The following is a 15,934-nucleotide window of genomic DNA, read 5'->3' on the forward strand; positions in this document are numbered from 1 at the left end:
ATTTGGAAAAAAATCAAAATAAAATAATGCCCTCTACTGGCAGCAGCTGCTAGATTTTCAGGTGACATCAGTTCCTAATGGAGAAATCACAGCAGATCATCCTGCAGCCTCACTTATCTCAAGGCATGGGGCAGTTACCATAACAACGTTAAAGTAGATTTACTTTTTTAAAAAGTGTTAAAAGCTTCAAAACCACAGAAATCTTCTCCAATAACATTTCTATGAATAAACTTCTTTAAGTTAGACGCCGCAGAAAGCGAGACATACCAAATACAGTGTTTCTCTGAGCGACTTGGGTAATAAACTACGCACAATCCTCTTGCTGTCGCTGATGTTACATGGTGAAACGCTGAGCGATGACTCAAATGGCTTCTTCCTACTTGACTGTGATGTTTGCATTCCCGTAAGGCCCCCATTATGTTTATTCCCATAGGCATAACTTCCTGAAGAACTGGTGTGGACGTGTTCCCACCAACTTTGGCCAGACGGGGACAGTCCCCGCCAATATTTCCTGCGCCTTTTTTCCTTTATGTGCCTTCATCTATTTGCGTACAGTAACTCGGCAGCAGCTGCACCCTGTATTCAAAGCATTAACAGCCAGGTAATGCTTTTTAAAATTTCTTTGTAAACCGTAAATGGCAAGTCCGCTCAGTTGCTTGACACAATCAAGCAAAGAATCTGAAAAAGGGACGCAATTTCTTTATTGGACTTTGACGTCTTTATTATTTGCTATATTAAAGACACATCATATATCATCTGCTATGTGTAAGTCAGCAGGACAAAAAGGTTTAGCCAACCTGCTGAGGGACAGCTGTGGAGTCAGAATCACATCATTGAAAAATACAGAGTTTGTACTGACAAGGATTCATTTGGTTTACACAGAAGTTCCTTATTCTGCTTTGAAATGTACTATTAATGAGACAACCCTGATCAGGACGTAAATCCTAATTTATTCAATACGACTGTCTGGCATTCACATGTAAGTTTTGGCCTTATTCTTAGCACTAATAAAAGAAAAGGCCTTCCAGTAACTGTGGGTGTATCAGCGCCTCTTTCTCGTCTCCACCAACTTGCAACACAAAGTTACACCCTTGTTTATTCCTCACAGCCCTGCACATTCCTCCCGTCTCTCCCAACAACGCAACATTTTTCCATCATAGTTTATCCGACGTAAGGCCGAAGTCTTAACTGCAAGATGCATGAAACTGGAACGCCGCCATCGACCACACGTTCACATAATGCGGCTGGAATTTGCTAAATCTCTTAAGTTTATTGTAATCATTAATTGTCTGACAATGTGCATGATCTGTAACAATTATCAGAAAATGCTTTCAACGTGGCATTGGTGTGATGTGTTATGATATATGTCTGTAACACTAAGCTAACTAGGCTAAGTGCCATTTTTCAGCACAATCAAGTAACTATGTTACCTTGAGCTGTTAAGAATATGACTTAAGAGAAATTTGATTCCATAATAACCCCTTGAAATTGGGCATCTGTCTCTTTAAGAAGCTCCTGCTCTCTCTGAAACTCAACAGGAAGTCATCACACCATCACTTCTCAATATGCCTGTCACGATAAATTTGCTGCTTGATACATTGTCCCAGAAGTTATTGCGATGAACAATAATATTGTTATTTTGAGACCGTTTTCAAGAAATGTATTGATGATGGCGTAAAAATGCAAAAACACATTCTAAAAGATCAGTAAACTTTAAACTCTAACAAACATGTGACCCTGGAAGTGGAAGACATTTTAAATATCCAACGTAAATAAACAAAACAACGGAAACCACAACGAAAATCAGTCATGAAGTCTCTGTATGTAAACAAAATTGACCTTCAAAAAAAAAAAAAAAGAGGATAGTTGAGATCAAATCACCAGACTGAACACTGCCGCCATTCAGGTTTTGGTAGAAAGAAATAACAAAATCATTCAAATGGAAATCATTGGGCTTGTTTGAACTTACCTTGCAATTAATTGATCTACTGCTTATTGTGACAGGCCTATAAAGCACCGTGTTTTTATTTCTTGTGCAAACTTCAGACGGGAAACCCAGCCTTTCTCCTCCTCCAGTCACTGCATCTCCTGCCCGATTCTCTCCTACAGAGTAAATCCTTCTCCTCTGTTTTGTGGCTTTTTCTCTGCGGATCCCACTCGCTCCATTACAGGCTGCTCCGGGTCCAGGAAGAGGAGGGGAGTCGCTCTGAATTCCTCCTCACATCTGGAAGCCATCTCTCCCTCCCACCCCTCTACACCCTGCCCTGCTCCTCCACCTCCTCCTTCGTTTGCCAATCTCTCTCCTGTCTTCCCTGTTGCTCTTCGCTGTATAATGTAAATAGCCCTGTAATCATGCTCTCCCTCCCCAAAAAGCCGGCCGCGCTGGGTGGCGTGCGAGGGGAGAGATGGAACCGCGCGCGGAACGGGCCAAGAGCTACGCTGCTTTCCCCTCCATTTTGGATTCCAGCTGAGCTTTATGAGCTGATAAAAAATAAAAAAAGAAAAGAAAAAACCCCCAAACTCTTCTCTTCACCTCAAACCCGCCGCGTGTGTTAAAGCAACAGGAGACCCGCAAGCAATTGATGCAAAGAATGTGACTGAGTGTGACCTGTGAGAGCCGTCAAACCGAGGCTGTAAAGTCTCAGCACACCTTCTGATCTTACGTTTAGCAACAACACTTAGCTGTTTTTATATTTATTGTACTTTAGTGTATTCTATTGCCATTGTTTTTTTTGTGAGATAAACACAAAATGGTGTTTAATCGCAAACAGGAAGAATGGAGGCCCAGTCAAAGTCCAAATTAAGGAACTGTGGCAAGGCTTGGAAAAACAGTAGCAACTGAAACTTTCCAGTCCAATCTGATTGAGATGGAGTTATTCTGCGAGAAGAATTTGCCCAATTTGTAAAAAAATGGAGGCATGTCACAGCAGCATAAGCAACAACACTTGGTCCTGCAAAACGACAACATGGCAGAATTGTATGCAAGTCTATGTGAAAAAACCCAATAAAACCATTCACAGTTTGTGATTTTAATCTGATATAATAGAAAATGTTCTGAGGGTATGAATGCTTTTGCAAGGCACTGGATGTTTTTAACTTGAGGTTTCTGGTCAATATGCTGAATGAGACTTAGTACAACCGAAGGCTACGTCTGTGATAAAATAGACAATCAGTCTAAATACTGATGAGCAATAAACAAAATAAAAAGAAAAAAGTGTTTGTCTCATATTTCAGAATCAATGACGAAACAGCAGACAGAGCCCAACACAGCAGACATATTAAAGCCGGCGTCACCTGCTCCAGCGCAATCTCTGCCGGCGCTGTCAGAACTCGTGTTTTGAGTTCGACACGCAGCCTCATAATCACTTCCTGAACATTCACACTGGGGTCACAAATTACGACATAATCGCAGTTTCCGATGACTAATATTGCTTTTTACTCATCTTCCATGCAGCACTCGAGAATATTCAAAACGAATGTTTGATGTTTACAAATCCACCCATGTCTGACTTATGAATCACCCAGGAATTCAAAGGAGCTAGGGGTGAGTCTACATGACAGACAACCTAGCAAAACAACTATTTTAAAGTGAATCTAAAGAACTTTGTTATCAGCAGCCAACATTTACAACAGTTACTGTTAATAAAGCTGCAAAAATGGCAATAACATAATACTAATATTTGTTGAAATCCTTGCATATGTCAACATTGTGTGCAATAAGGGTTCCAACCTTTCAAAGAACACCTACAAGATGGGCTAGCATCCATAATCTTTAGTGTGATCAAGTCGCCGTAGAACTAGTTCCAGAAGATCAACCTCAACATCCCTCTCTGTGGCGACATTTCCAGCTCATTCTGGGTATTCTTAAGTTGTTTCCATGTTAGATTGGACATATATTCCATTCAGCAAGTTCTGGGTCTGCCCCGGGGTCTCCTCTCTGTGGAATGCGCTCAAAAACCTCCCCTCCAAAAATGGAGCCATCGAGGAGGCAATCTGATCATTTTCTAAGCAAACAGACCTACACAAGAACAATTAAGAGAGACTAATTAACCCAACAGTCATGTTTTTGGACCGCGGGAAGCCGAAGTATCTGGTGACGGCCCACGTATGCATGGGGAAAACATGCAAACTCTATGCTGAAAAACCCCAGACCAGGACCTTACTAGCAGTAAGAATACTGCTAGGTAAAGCAAACGAGTGAGGCAAAACACAAGCATTACCACAAATGAAGGCTCCATCACTTCATCCATCTCCTGCTCCACCCTATCATCACTCCTGGTCAAGAGACCGCCTCCCCTTTCACAAAGCACATCAAGGCGTATTAAGGCACCTGTCTGAACTCTCCATATGTTTAGTGAAAGAACCAATGTGGCAAAAAGCATGGACATCATCTCTGTTACACCGCTGACTCACCAGGTCAGGTATTTACAGGCTGTCCTCATGTGTTGAAGTTATGTGGGGATGATTTATTGCTTCTGTGACCAGCCAGCCACAGAATTCGATGCACAAACAAGACTCAGAAATAATTTCCAAAGCCAAGAGTAAAAAGGTAAGATATAGGATGGAAATCTCAAGCATTTGCTTGGACAAAAACAGGGCAGCTACACTGAGTTTGTTCATTGTCGTCTTGAAAAGAAAGGCATGTGGAGACTTCTAACAGACATAGTACTAGTACTGCATAGTACTGCAGTCAAAGCTGCGCCACGTCTCTTGTTGTCCCACACTGCTCACTTCATTTCTAGAAACTTACATCTCTGAGGGAGATGATCATCTCCACTTGACCAGAGGCGGCTTGTTTGAAAGAGACTCTAGTAACTTGAATTCCTCCTTCTTGATGCTCTTCAACCTGAAGAGTCCGCCTTTGTCCTGGTTGAGAACCACAACCTCAGACTTCAAGCCCCGTTGAGAAGCAGTACAGTACCTGCTGATGGTCTTCGCTTGAAGAACCCAACAGAACCAAAGATGAAACTCTTGAGGTTATCGAATCAGACACCCTCTTCTCTGTAACAACACCTTGAGCTCCTGTCCATGAATACCATAAACACGTAGGAGACAAGGTGTTATGGGGGAGTCGAACATGTCCACCACCATCTAAAGCAGCTAAACAGACTTTGAAAATCTTCAAAAAGACATGACACAAGATTTGAGAGATACTCCACTCTTCAGTTGGTCATCTACCCTATTCCAGATTCTACATCGTCTCAAATTGAAACAATGCCAAGATAATGACCTGTCTTCCTCTGCCATAAAGCCAACAAAAGCATGGAAACACAAGAAGCTCTGTTTGGACAGTCATTGGTAAGACTACCAAGGGAGCAGGAATAAGTGAAAGTATGGCTATTATAAAGGAGTTATCACTGAGTCAGTTACTGACAGACGCACAGACTGCAAACTCACTGCTGACACTTGACCTGACCAGGCCTCTAATCACCCCTGTCCCCACTGAGACCAGTCAAAATCCATTCCTTCTCAATGACTAACAGCGCACAATTATTTACCAGCCCGTCCCCGTTACTTACAGCACAAAGAAGCCCAGCGATCACATCGTACACGATAAGATCATCGGACGTTTTCTCCCAGTCCCGCCGTCACACAGACAGCGTGACGTTGTCCTGAACCAGCCAGTGTCTCCGCTCGGGATTACAGCAGTTCTCACACTGTGAAAGATAACTGTTTAATCTGAACCGTCCTTGACCCGCCTCCAGCAAACACAAGAGCTCAAACACACACACCAACACGCACACACACACACGCTGGAGAGTGAGCGACTGTGTGATCTCACAGGTCTGACATCACAGCAGAGCGGCATGAGGGCCGACCACTGAGGATAGACGTGTTCATTCAATCAAATGATCATGTTACAGTTATTAAACATACAATTTATCCATAGAATCATCTGACACACAAACAAGGTTTAAAAGAGAAGAAAGTTGGTTCATTTTTCGGTCAAACGTTGACAGAAATATACAGTCATTTAAGTGAGAATATCGCTCTCCATGAGTCTTGTTTGTCAGATTAAAAGTAAGTTTTGAAAACAACAACCTTTAAGCAGGTGTTAAGCACACTTTTCATTAAGCCAACAGTTTTGTTTTTAAAAATATAGGTTTTCTTATTGCTCTCATGTGATATTATCATTTTAATTGTTGGGTTTTCATTAGTCGTTATGAGAAGACCATCATGTTTAAGAGGAATTAAGGTGTTCAGACATCAGTTTCTTCCTAATGAGTCTATATGATGTGTTTCACTTGGTGAATGAGTTCCTAAATAAACAGAGTAGAATATCATTTCCAATAATATTCTACTTTATGGAAAGGGTTTGTATTTCTAGGCTAGCCAAACCTCAAAAGTTGGTAAAAGTGGAGAGAAGCGCTAAATATGAAACGTTTTAATGCCTGACAGTTTTAACCAATCAGTGACGTCACATTTTAGAGGAGGATCTTCAAAAATAAGCTTCTTTTTTTTACGCTTGACAAGCAGAAACGTGTGTTTATATCCGTTCCACACCAGCCGGGTTGGAGTTGATTCAGCTCAGCCTTTAATGCTCGCTGTACGCTGATGGCTTTGGATATGTTTAGCATTTATGTTTTTAAGATCGTCTAAAGCATGTTTTGTTTTTTTTTTTTACCTGCAATTAATCCTACGTGAACACAAGTCGTTAACTCTTTGTGATACGCCTAAACAAAATCCAGTCCAGCAAAGCTGTCTTCAGGTCAACCGACTCATAAATTGAGTCCACCTGTACGTCAATTATTCCAAAGATAAATCTGTGAAGTTTGCTAGAGGACGAATGGCATCGTGAAAACCAAGGAACGCCGCAGACGTTTCGCCTCAACCCGAGTAGGGGAGAAGAGGAAGCCTTTTCGCCTGCGACGTGCGACGTTCGTGAAGCAAGGTGGTGGCTGAATCATGCTGTGGGGCGTTTTTTGTTCTTCAGCGAGGACAGCTGAAGCTCTCAGCTGAAGATGGGGACATGGATGGAGCTGAATGCTGAAAAAGAAAAATAAACTGCTACAGCTGCCAGAAACTTGAGATACACACCCAGAAGCAGCTAAAAGCAATTAGAGGACTCTCTGGCACAGATTGTAGCCATTCAATGTGACTGAGCCCGAGTTTTCCTGCAAAGAGACTCGGGCAGAACTTTCATTGTCTACAAATGCAAACGCAGACAGGAGCTATAGGCTGCAGCGAAACAGCTGGAACTGCAGCAAAATGTGGTTTGAAAATCTCTTAACTCTCCATTTTCACACACAGAGCCCTATATTTACTTTTTTTTTAAACAAAAAGAAAAAAAACAAAACATTTCCTATTCATAACGAGGTAAAATTTCGGGAAAAAAAGTTCAGTGGGCATGAGAACTTTTACAAGGTGAAATAATATGAAACATATGGAAACAACTTGCAACATTTCTTAAAAGATTTTTTTTTTTTTTTAAAACAAAACAAAACAAATAACTATCCTACTACGTGTTTGAATATCGCTAAAAGTTTGAGCCAACCAGCAAAAACAAGCCTCATCCAACCAGAGTCCACAGACAACAGCAGGATGACAGCGATGGATTTTTTTTAAATTTCATCCAACACATGGATCGATTTATTTCCAATCAACCGTCACCCAGCCAGCCAGCAGTCCGCTCGGTGAGCACCAAACGCGGCTGAAAAGCGCGGATACTCACGGTGTGTGGTGAATCTCAAACGGCCTCAGAGTGAAGTCATCCCGCAGAGACTGGAACCAAGACATCGGCGCGGTTAGTGGGCCGATGATTGGATTACTTGGCTCGGTCCTGCGCTGGCGTCCCTCTGCTCCGCGCTGCTGCGTTCAGGGCCGCCCCGGAAATCCCTCAATCTCCGTGTGACTTTGGAGAGAGGAGAAGTTGTTGTCGTTGTTGAAAGAAACGGGTGTCGGGACTTTTGACGTTAGTTAGCGTGATAGAGAAACACTTTATCCTGAAGTGTTGAAGACTAAGTTAGCGTAAAAATATCACTGAAATAGGCTACTCAGATTTGCTACGAAAAAAAAAAAAACACATAAAAAAATGACTATTTCTGTAGTTTAAAACAATTTTACTTTTTTTTAACCTTGTCCTTATTCGAATAAGTGTTTTCTTCACGGTTTTTTAATATTTTTAAAGTACTGAGCATCGGGATATTTTTTAATCATGTTATATTTATTTTTATTGTGTGTCAAATTTCCCATCTGACAAGAAAGCTGACTCAGCTCAATGTGACAAAATCTACCTACGTATAAATAAAGTTGATTGATTTGATTGACCCCTTTTCTTGGGTTACTTGTGATCAAAAACATTAAATTTTAACCATCTTCCTCATCTTTCCAAAGTATATTATAAAGAAACTGTAAAATATAACAAGTCTGAGCTCTATTTAAGAAACTTGGACGTCACCAAGCAACTTCAAATTGAGTATCTGATGTTTTTTTCCAGCACATTTGACACATAGTAAAAGTCGCAGAATTAAAATGTTGCACTATTTATCAGCAATTCTGATGGTTTGTATCTCACCAAGCCAGGGTCACACAGAGTGCTGTTGCAGCCTCTAATTATTCATGTGAAGGCTTAACGTGTGAGAATGTAAACTAGAGAGGTACACTGCAAAAACACAAAGTCTTACCAAGTATTTTTCTGGTGTAAATATATTAATAAGCTTAAAATAAAAGAGAAAACCAAGTTACAAGTCTTAGGAAAAGAGCTTGCTTAAAGTCAATCATTTCTGAATATTGATGAAAACGTCCCAGTTGCGTTAGCAGATTATTTCAATCATAGCGTGCAAAATGTCTTGTTGGTGAAATAATCTGAAAGTGGAGCTGGAACTTTTTCATCAATATTAATTAGGAAATATTGACTTAAAACAATATTTGACTCACCTGAGCAGAAGCAACATATGACTTCGCTCCCGAGCGAAAAGTAACTTGCAAGTTGTCTTTTTTTTCTTTTTGTCTAACTTCAAGTGGACTTAGACAGTTGCGCCACAACCATGAGCAAATCCCACCTGTTCCCTTGAGTGTGACATCATTTCCAGAGTTGAGGGTCCGAAGTCATTCTGACCTATGACCTTATGTGGAAGTTGGACTCTGCTTTGTGCAGCCTCAGGTCAACCCTGGCGGTGTTTAATTGAATGAGCGATAACCCTAACTTCGCTCTAAACAAGGCTGTCAGAAGAGACGACGAGGAGAAATTTTTTTTAAACTCTCATTAGCAACCAGAATTAGTTTTTCTCTTGTTTATTTGCGTTTCCTCCCCCTCTCTCACGCCTCCTCACCTCTATCCCACAGACAGATCAGCAGATAATTGTGGAAGACGCGTGGGCTGACGGCCAAGCGTCACTGTTATGACAATTAATGAGACATGGGAGTTTAAAAAGAAATTTTTTTTTAATTAAAGTTCAAGAAATAGGGAAGTGGATGCAGAAGGAAGGGTGAGTCATAAGAGAACCACCACCGTAAAACAAATGTACATGTCAGTCACTTTCCTTATTTAGATTACAACCAGAACAAAAAAAAAAAACTAAAAACAGATCTCATAATAATTTTTCCAATAATCATTTTTCTTAAACTGTTGTTTTTGAGAACTTTATGAGTATGAATGATAAATTTGTGCAACGATTTCATAATGTAAACTGAATAAAAAGACATTTTTTTTCTCTCTGTCTGAAGTTAAATCAAACCAAACGTCTCTTGTTGTTTTAATTAGAATTACCAAAATTATATCTATTTGCCAAATGACACAATGATGAGAGAGAATATGTTAGCAATTTATTCATTAATGTTCTCAAAAAATATAATACGTTTCCATACATTACCTCAGTATTTAGTAGCACTTCCTTTAAACTTCGCGGGTCAAACGCTTTGGGCTTCTTTCCGGTCAGTTCCGGTCCGTTCCTCCTGACAGAACTGACCGTTTCCTGCTTTACCTGAGCAGTCCGAGCTCACCTGAGTTCATCCAGAACAAATTACCTGCGGGGCAAGCTTCCTGGGCTCCTCACTCAGATGCCGGTTTTGTTCCCCCAGACGAGACGTGAACGCAGCTTAAAAACCCAAAGCAGGGAAACGCAACCCACCCATCAGGCTTTAGATGAGATAAGAGAGCAATGTCCTCTGTAAGCAGACTAACAACAAACATTTAGGAACGGAATCAGGTCTGAGCAGCAGCAACAAGCCAATAAAACATCTGGCCTGCTGTGTCTCACACACTCTCAGCTTTAAGAGAGGAGGACTGGCAGACAGGAACCCAGCTGAATATAAAAGAAGTAGCTAAAGTATGTCCAGAACTGATCGTCTGTGTATTAGACGTGTCTGGGTGTGGATTAGAAAGCTGTTGTTGTCACGACTTTTTAATATTTGCTCTCCGTTTTAAGAGAAAAAAGAAAGAAAGAAGAAAACCCCAAACTGAGGTTAGCGTCTGAGCTACAATAAAATGGCTCAACGCTGACACCTAGTGGTGTTTTCGTCTTTCTTTCAGGACTTCGGTTAAAAAGGTTCGAATATAAAATCACATAAACTTCATCATGCATATATTGCAAACTTAAAAAAAAAAAAGAAGTTGCATAGTTTGTATGCGTCTTGATAACTTTGGATGTTCTTTAAAGCTGGCCGTAGTATGCTATATAACTCTGGGGTTCCTCGTGTCGACCCATTCCTGAACCAAACATAACACCAGACATGGACTCGTCTGTTCCTCAGTGGTTTGGTTAATATTTCAGGTTGAAGTAAATGTCTCGTTTCGTTTGGAAATCAAGGTCAGGGAGGATGGGAAATGATTGGAAAGCCTCAAAATGCAACTTGCTTCAGATCCAGCGAAGTTTTCCAAGAGCAGCGACGGTTTAAGGAGATGCTGGTTTCATTTTCCAGGTGGTCTTTATATCTACCTACACAGCCAAAGGTTCCTGCTTTAATGGCCAGTGGTATCACAGACCACCGGTGGCCAGCAAACTGGACTCACTGACATGATGAAGCTTTTCAATAATACTTACATTTTATTGAGTCGGACGTTGTTCCAGAAGATGCCCCGATTTCCTTAACTTTTGGAGACCTGAGATCTTATCTACCTCCAAATGGTCTGAATGACTTTGAACAACTTTTCTGACAAAAAAAAAAAAAAATCTGAATTGGCAGATAGGACTTTTTAAAAGTCGACAATTGGCCAGAAAACTGCAATTGGTGCACCCATAACACCAAATCCTCTCACTTTTGCAATTTTAGCCTGATTCTGGTCATTTCAATCCTTTGATATGCTCGGTAACCTTCGCTCTGTGAACCCAGAACGAGAAAGCGTAAACAGAATGTTGTTTCTCTGAGGGATTTTGTTTCAGGCCCTTTACATCATGCTGAGTAAAAACACCTTCAGCAGAAGCTAGTCGTGGATCTTTGTGGCTGTGATGCAACAGTTCTGCTCAGTTTGAACCCGTGAGGATTTGCTGCCAATATTCTTTGAAAATCGTCTCAAACTCAGTCAGGTTGGATGGGGGAGGCGATGGGCAGACACTTTCAGGCTCTGACCGGGTGAGTCCGCTGATTTTTCTCCAGATGCAAAGTGTCAAACTGCAGCCAAACACTTCAAAGATGGTTTCATCAGATCCTATCACTCAACTCCTCCAAAGGTCTGAGAATCCTTTGGATGTTTTTCCAAGCCACTGATGTTTCTTTAGCCAGAGCCATTTTAATTAAAGGGGCAGTGTTATGTAAAATTGATGTTTTTGAGCTTTACATCATCTTATTCTCTCATCAAAAACATACCTGGAGAGTTGCTTTGAATCTTTCATGCATGTTTGAGAGATTCTTTAATCACCATGGCAACCATTGAGCTGTGTAATAACGCCTGGTTGGACCTAGCTCCACCTTCAAGGATGAAGCTCCTCCTCAGAGCTGCAGTTTTCATGCTCATGAGCTTCCACCTCACAGAGCAGACTCCACTCAGCTCCTGCAGACTAGCCAGCAGCAATTGGCAAACACCTGGTGGAACTGACATCTACTGAGCTCATTGTGTGAGCTACTTCTCAGAGGAACGCTGGTAAAAGAATATTGTTAAAGGGTTAATAGAGGAGCCATGTTGTGATGACTTCCTGAAGGCGGAGCTCCAGAAAGAGCAGGAGCTTCTTAAAGAGACAGAGGCCCAATTTCAAGTCATTACATTTCAAAGTCAAATTTCTTTTAAGCCATATTTCATATACAGATTTTTTTATAACATAACAAGTTATTGTGCTAAGCAATAGCACTTTGTGGCAGGAAAACACATAATATTGCTCCTTTAAAACATAGAAACATCAAAATAATCAAAAGAAATGGGAGGCAACAGAGATGTTCTATTATGTTTCATTTCATTTAAAACTAAAAAAAAAACAAACTAAAATTCTAATAAAATAATTCAAACTTATAAAAGCCTCAGTCTGCTGAAAAACAAAAGGGAAACTGGTTTCTAGATTCACTTCGGTCTTAGAGAGGTTTCTTAACATTTGAAGGGAAAATTCAGTAGAAAAATACTTGAATTCAGCCAAATAATACGAAAAATTTATTAAAATAAGCACAAGAAACTTAAAAAAATAAACCCTAGAGGAATCAGAAGAAGGTCACTATTTAAACCCATCTGAATTTGAGAGTGTGGTCTCAGTTAGAGCCTCCCGGCCTCCTTGAACCGGCCCAGCAGCCCGTCGTCCGCCCTCAGGGGGAACCACAGCGTCCTGGTTCTGTAGAACTGCGGGTCGGTCTGCAGGTTCTGGATGACGTCGGCCAGGAGGTGGGCCCGCTCCACGCCGCAGCCCGGCGCGTCGTGGCCCAGCTTGGTGAAGTGGACATGGAGGTGGTAGTAGGAGGGCTGGTAGTGCAGGTAGACTCTCAGCTTGCTGGCCGGAAGGTTGTAGCGCTCCAAGATGGCCGCCTGTACCGCAGATATTACCATCGTCGGTGTCTTGAATTTTGACAAAGCTCTTAATTAAGAGCTTTAATCGTTGTATTTTCTCCAACAAATCCACCCAAGAAGTTGAACTTTTTCATGTTTGTCCAGGTCTGGGGTCTTACCTTTCCCTTGTGGAAGATGTTGCGCAGCAGTGGGAGATGCTCCGACGACAAGTCTCGAAGACTCTTGATGTCTTTCTGACGAGCAATGGCGATCAGGTAGAGGTCGTCCACCTGAAAGAGTGAAAAATGATCCTGTGAGACTTGACAGAGGAAGGCGTGACTGAAAGTGGAGCAAATTACCCCCACAGTGACGTTATAAATTAAATAATCTGCTACTAGTACTCCTTCATCAATATTAAGCAATTAAAGCAAGATTCTATGTCTTGCCAAGACGTTACATGTAAGTTAGTTTTCTCTTATTTCAAGTGTACGAAAATGTTTGCGCTAGAAACTGGACCAAAAAAAAAAATTTACATGGTAAGATTTTGTGTTTTTGAAGTGCTGGATTTCCCTCCTTCTCTCTCTGCGCTTGGCACCCCGAGGTACCCGGTTGCCATGGCACACACACCATAACAACTGTCTGAAGAAAAGAAAAAAAAAAAAAGGAAGAGCAAAAATCCTTCCAGTTGTGCTGCATCCAGAACCGAAGGGGATAAACGTTCAACCAACAGCTGTACAGCGAAGGTTCGCTCTGGATTAAACGCTCAGTGAAACTCACGAAAAAAAAATCCGTCTTCTGTCAACAAACGCGCTTTTGTCACCCATGAATACATGGCGGTAAATGACAGACTAGGTTCCTTTTGGATATTTGTTGGAATTTTTTTTTGTGTGTGTGTGTGTGTAAAAAATAGTAAAATTGCCAGGAAAGTTCTGGTCTTTCACCTGTTTTTGGTCCCACTTCAGGTCAGGAAGCAGGACAAAGCCGACCTCGGGGTCCGGATCGTCGTAAACCACCCGCTCTGCCTCGGCCTTCTTCTCCAGGATGTTGTAGACCCACTGGACGAGGAAGACGAACGCAAACGATCGTGGCTCGCCACGCAACGTGAAATTGCAACCGAGAAAGTCGGCGGATTTTGGGGCGGCTTCCTCACCTGCAGGCTCAAACTCTGCTGCTGAACGTAGGGCAGAGTGACGGAGCGGTAGTCGTCCCCCGTCTCTTCCACCAGGAAACTCTCCTGCCGCCTGTACTTCTTCACGTGCTTCTCTGTGGCCGGACACACCACCGTGGTCTTGATCTCTACGAGACGAAGCAGAGCCCTGGAGAAAGCGTTCTTCACCTCTAAATGTTTGCGTGCTGTCAGGATTTTATGCAGTAAATCAACAGAAAGCTGTGGACAATTGTGAAGTGGAAGGAAAATGATGCAAAAAATAAATGTACAAGTTAAAGGGGCGGTATTATGCATTTCTCTTAATATGTGGCATTTTGTAAAACAATCAAATAACTATGTTGTCGTCAGTTGTTATAAAAAAGCTGTATATATCAAATATGACTTGAAAGAAATTTGACTTTGTAATTTAACGCCCCAAATTTGGGCCTCTGTCTCTTTAAGAAGCTCCTGCTCTTTCTGAAACTCCGCCTTCAGGAAGTCATCTCAATATGGCTCCTCTATTAACCCTTTAACAACATTTTTACCAGCGCTGCACAGAGAAGTGGCTCCTATAATGAGTTCAGCTGATGCACAGTTCCAACAGGTGTTTGCTAATTGCTGCTGGCTAGTCTGTAGGAGCTGAGTATGGGAGATGTGGAGGAAGGCTGGTCTGTGGAGCAGAAGCTTAGAAACCTGGAAACTGCAGCTCTGAGGGGTAGCTTTATCCTCTAAGACTAAAGAAGATTTAGCCTTAGAGGATAAAGGTCCTAGGACCTGGGTGGAGCTAGGTCCACCCAGGAGTTTTGGACAACTGAATGGTTGCTATGGAGATTAAGGGATTTCTCAAACATGCATGACAGAATCAAAGCAACACTCCAGGTTTGTTTTTGATGAGTGATAAACATTACAACCTGCTGTAAAGCTAAAAAAATTTAAAAAAAATTATTTTACATGATACTGCCCCTTTCAAAAAAGAAAAAAAATAGAATGGTGCAGCTAAAAATGTAGACCCAATTCAAATCTACATAATTCCATCCCACTTTGTGTGTTTATGAACGCTTTTGCATGCCGCCCTGTGTTTACCATTGAGGTGAGGGGGCGCCTGGAGGCGGTAGGAGCTGTAGATGTCGTTCCTCATGTCCAGCCTGAGCTTGGAGTCCCTGAAGAGCTCCGCCAGGGACTCCTCTCTGATGGGGGTCTTCTCCAGGACCACCACGGCCTCATCACCAGCTATCTGAAGAGGACATGCTCAGCACCTCTATTTCTGCGACACTATCCATCGCACTCACTTTGAAATAAATCAGTGCAAGACTTAAGAATATAGGACTACTATTTTGAAATAATAAACCGGAAGTGAATAACGCACCGCCTTCTTACAACTTCATCACACAGCTTTCAACAACTATCGGAGCTAAACTCGTACTTCCAGCCACTGAGATGATCGTAAACTCGTTCACTTAGCAAAATAAACCTATTTCATGTAATAGCAATAAAATGACGTTCGGTTAAATTAAAGAGAAAAACACCTTTCCGTGGAGAAACATGATTTTCTCCCGGGCAGAATCACTCAGCACGCTGGACGTTGTGAACGTAGAGAGAATGTTCTTCCATTCCGGTTCATTTCCGGTCTCCTCGCCATTCTTGTCGTCACCTTTCGCCCTCTTGGCTTCACGAGACGACTCTTCGCTTTCAGCGCTGGAAATGTCAAGTTCAGCCGCGACGTTCGCCATGTCCGAGCCGCCGCCGCTGCTGCTGCGATCAAAGATCGTCTCCGTCTGAAAGCAGGCCTTACTCTGCACAGGAAGTCTCGGCTAATTTTTCAAAGCTAATGCAGAAAACTCAGAGTATGTGCATCTGCTTTTTATTTAAGTAAAACACCTGCCAAAATGATCAATAATAATAATAATAATAATTCAGTACTTTTATTTTATTTTAAAAAACCC

General features: G+C 41.7%; 2 protein-coding genes across 5 annotated transcripts in view; both read right to left on the bottom strand.

Moving 5' to 3' along the window:
- Nucleotides 1–7,828, bottom strand: part of LOC114139759 (uncharacterized protein KIAA1211-like) — a 51,349-nt gene extending 43,521 nt beyond the window's left edge. Inside the window, exon 1 of one of the 4 annotated variants that reach the window (XM_028009855.1) lies at nt 7,673–7,828. In XM_028009855.1, coding sequence (XP_027865656.1) covers nt 7,673–7,737 — 65 coding nt within the window. In that variant the 5' untranslated portion in view covers nt 7,738–7,828. Of the gene's footprint in view, nt 1–1,969; nt 2,179–5,519; nt 5,631–7,672 lie in introns of those variants that run through there. The other 3 variants (XM_028009856.1, XM_028009860.1, XM_028009859.1) reach the window with 3 other exon arrangements.
- Nucleotides 7,829–12,169: 4,341 nt separating this feature from the next.
- On the bottom strand, nt 12,170–15,766 carry dcps (decapping enzyme, scavenger). The gene is made up of 6 exons (XM_028009854.1): nt 15,518–15,766; nt 15,075–15,225; nt 13,995–14,140; nt 13,786–13,899; nt 13,024–13,134; nt 12,170–12,883 (listed from the first exon to the last, which is right to left on the bottom strand). Exons 1-6 carry the CDS (start codon nt 15,719–15,721, stop codon nt 12,617–12,619), a joined length of 993 nt encoding a protein of 330 aa, XP_027865655.1. The 5' UTR covers nt 15,722–15,766; the 3' UTR covers nt 12,170–12,616.
- Between the last annotated feature and the right edge of the window lie 168 nt (nt 15,767–15,934).

This window comes from Xiphophorus couchianus, chromosome 23, assembly GCF_001444195.1.
Source record: "Xiphophorus couchianus chromosome 23, X_couchianus-1.0, whole genome shotgun sequence".
In the NCBI taxonomy this organism is placed as follows: Eukaryota; Metazoa; Chordata; class Actinopteri; order Cyprinodontiformes; family Poeciliidae; genus Xiphophorus; species Xiphophorus couchianus.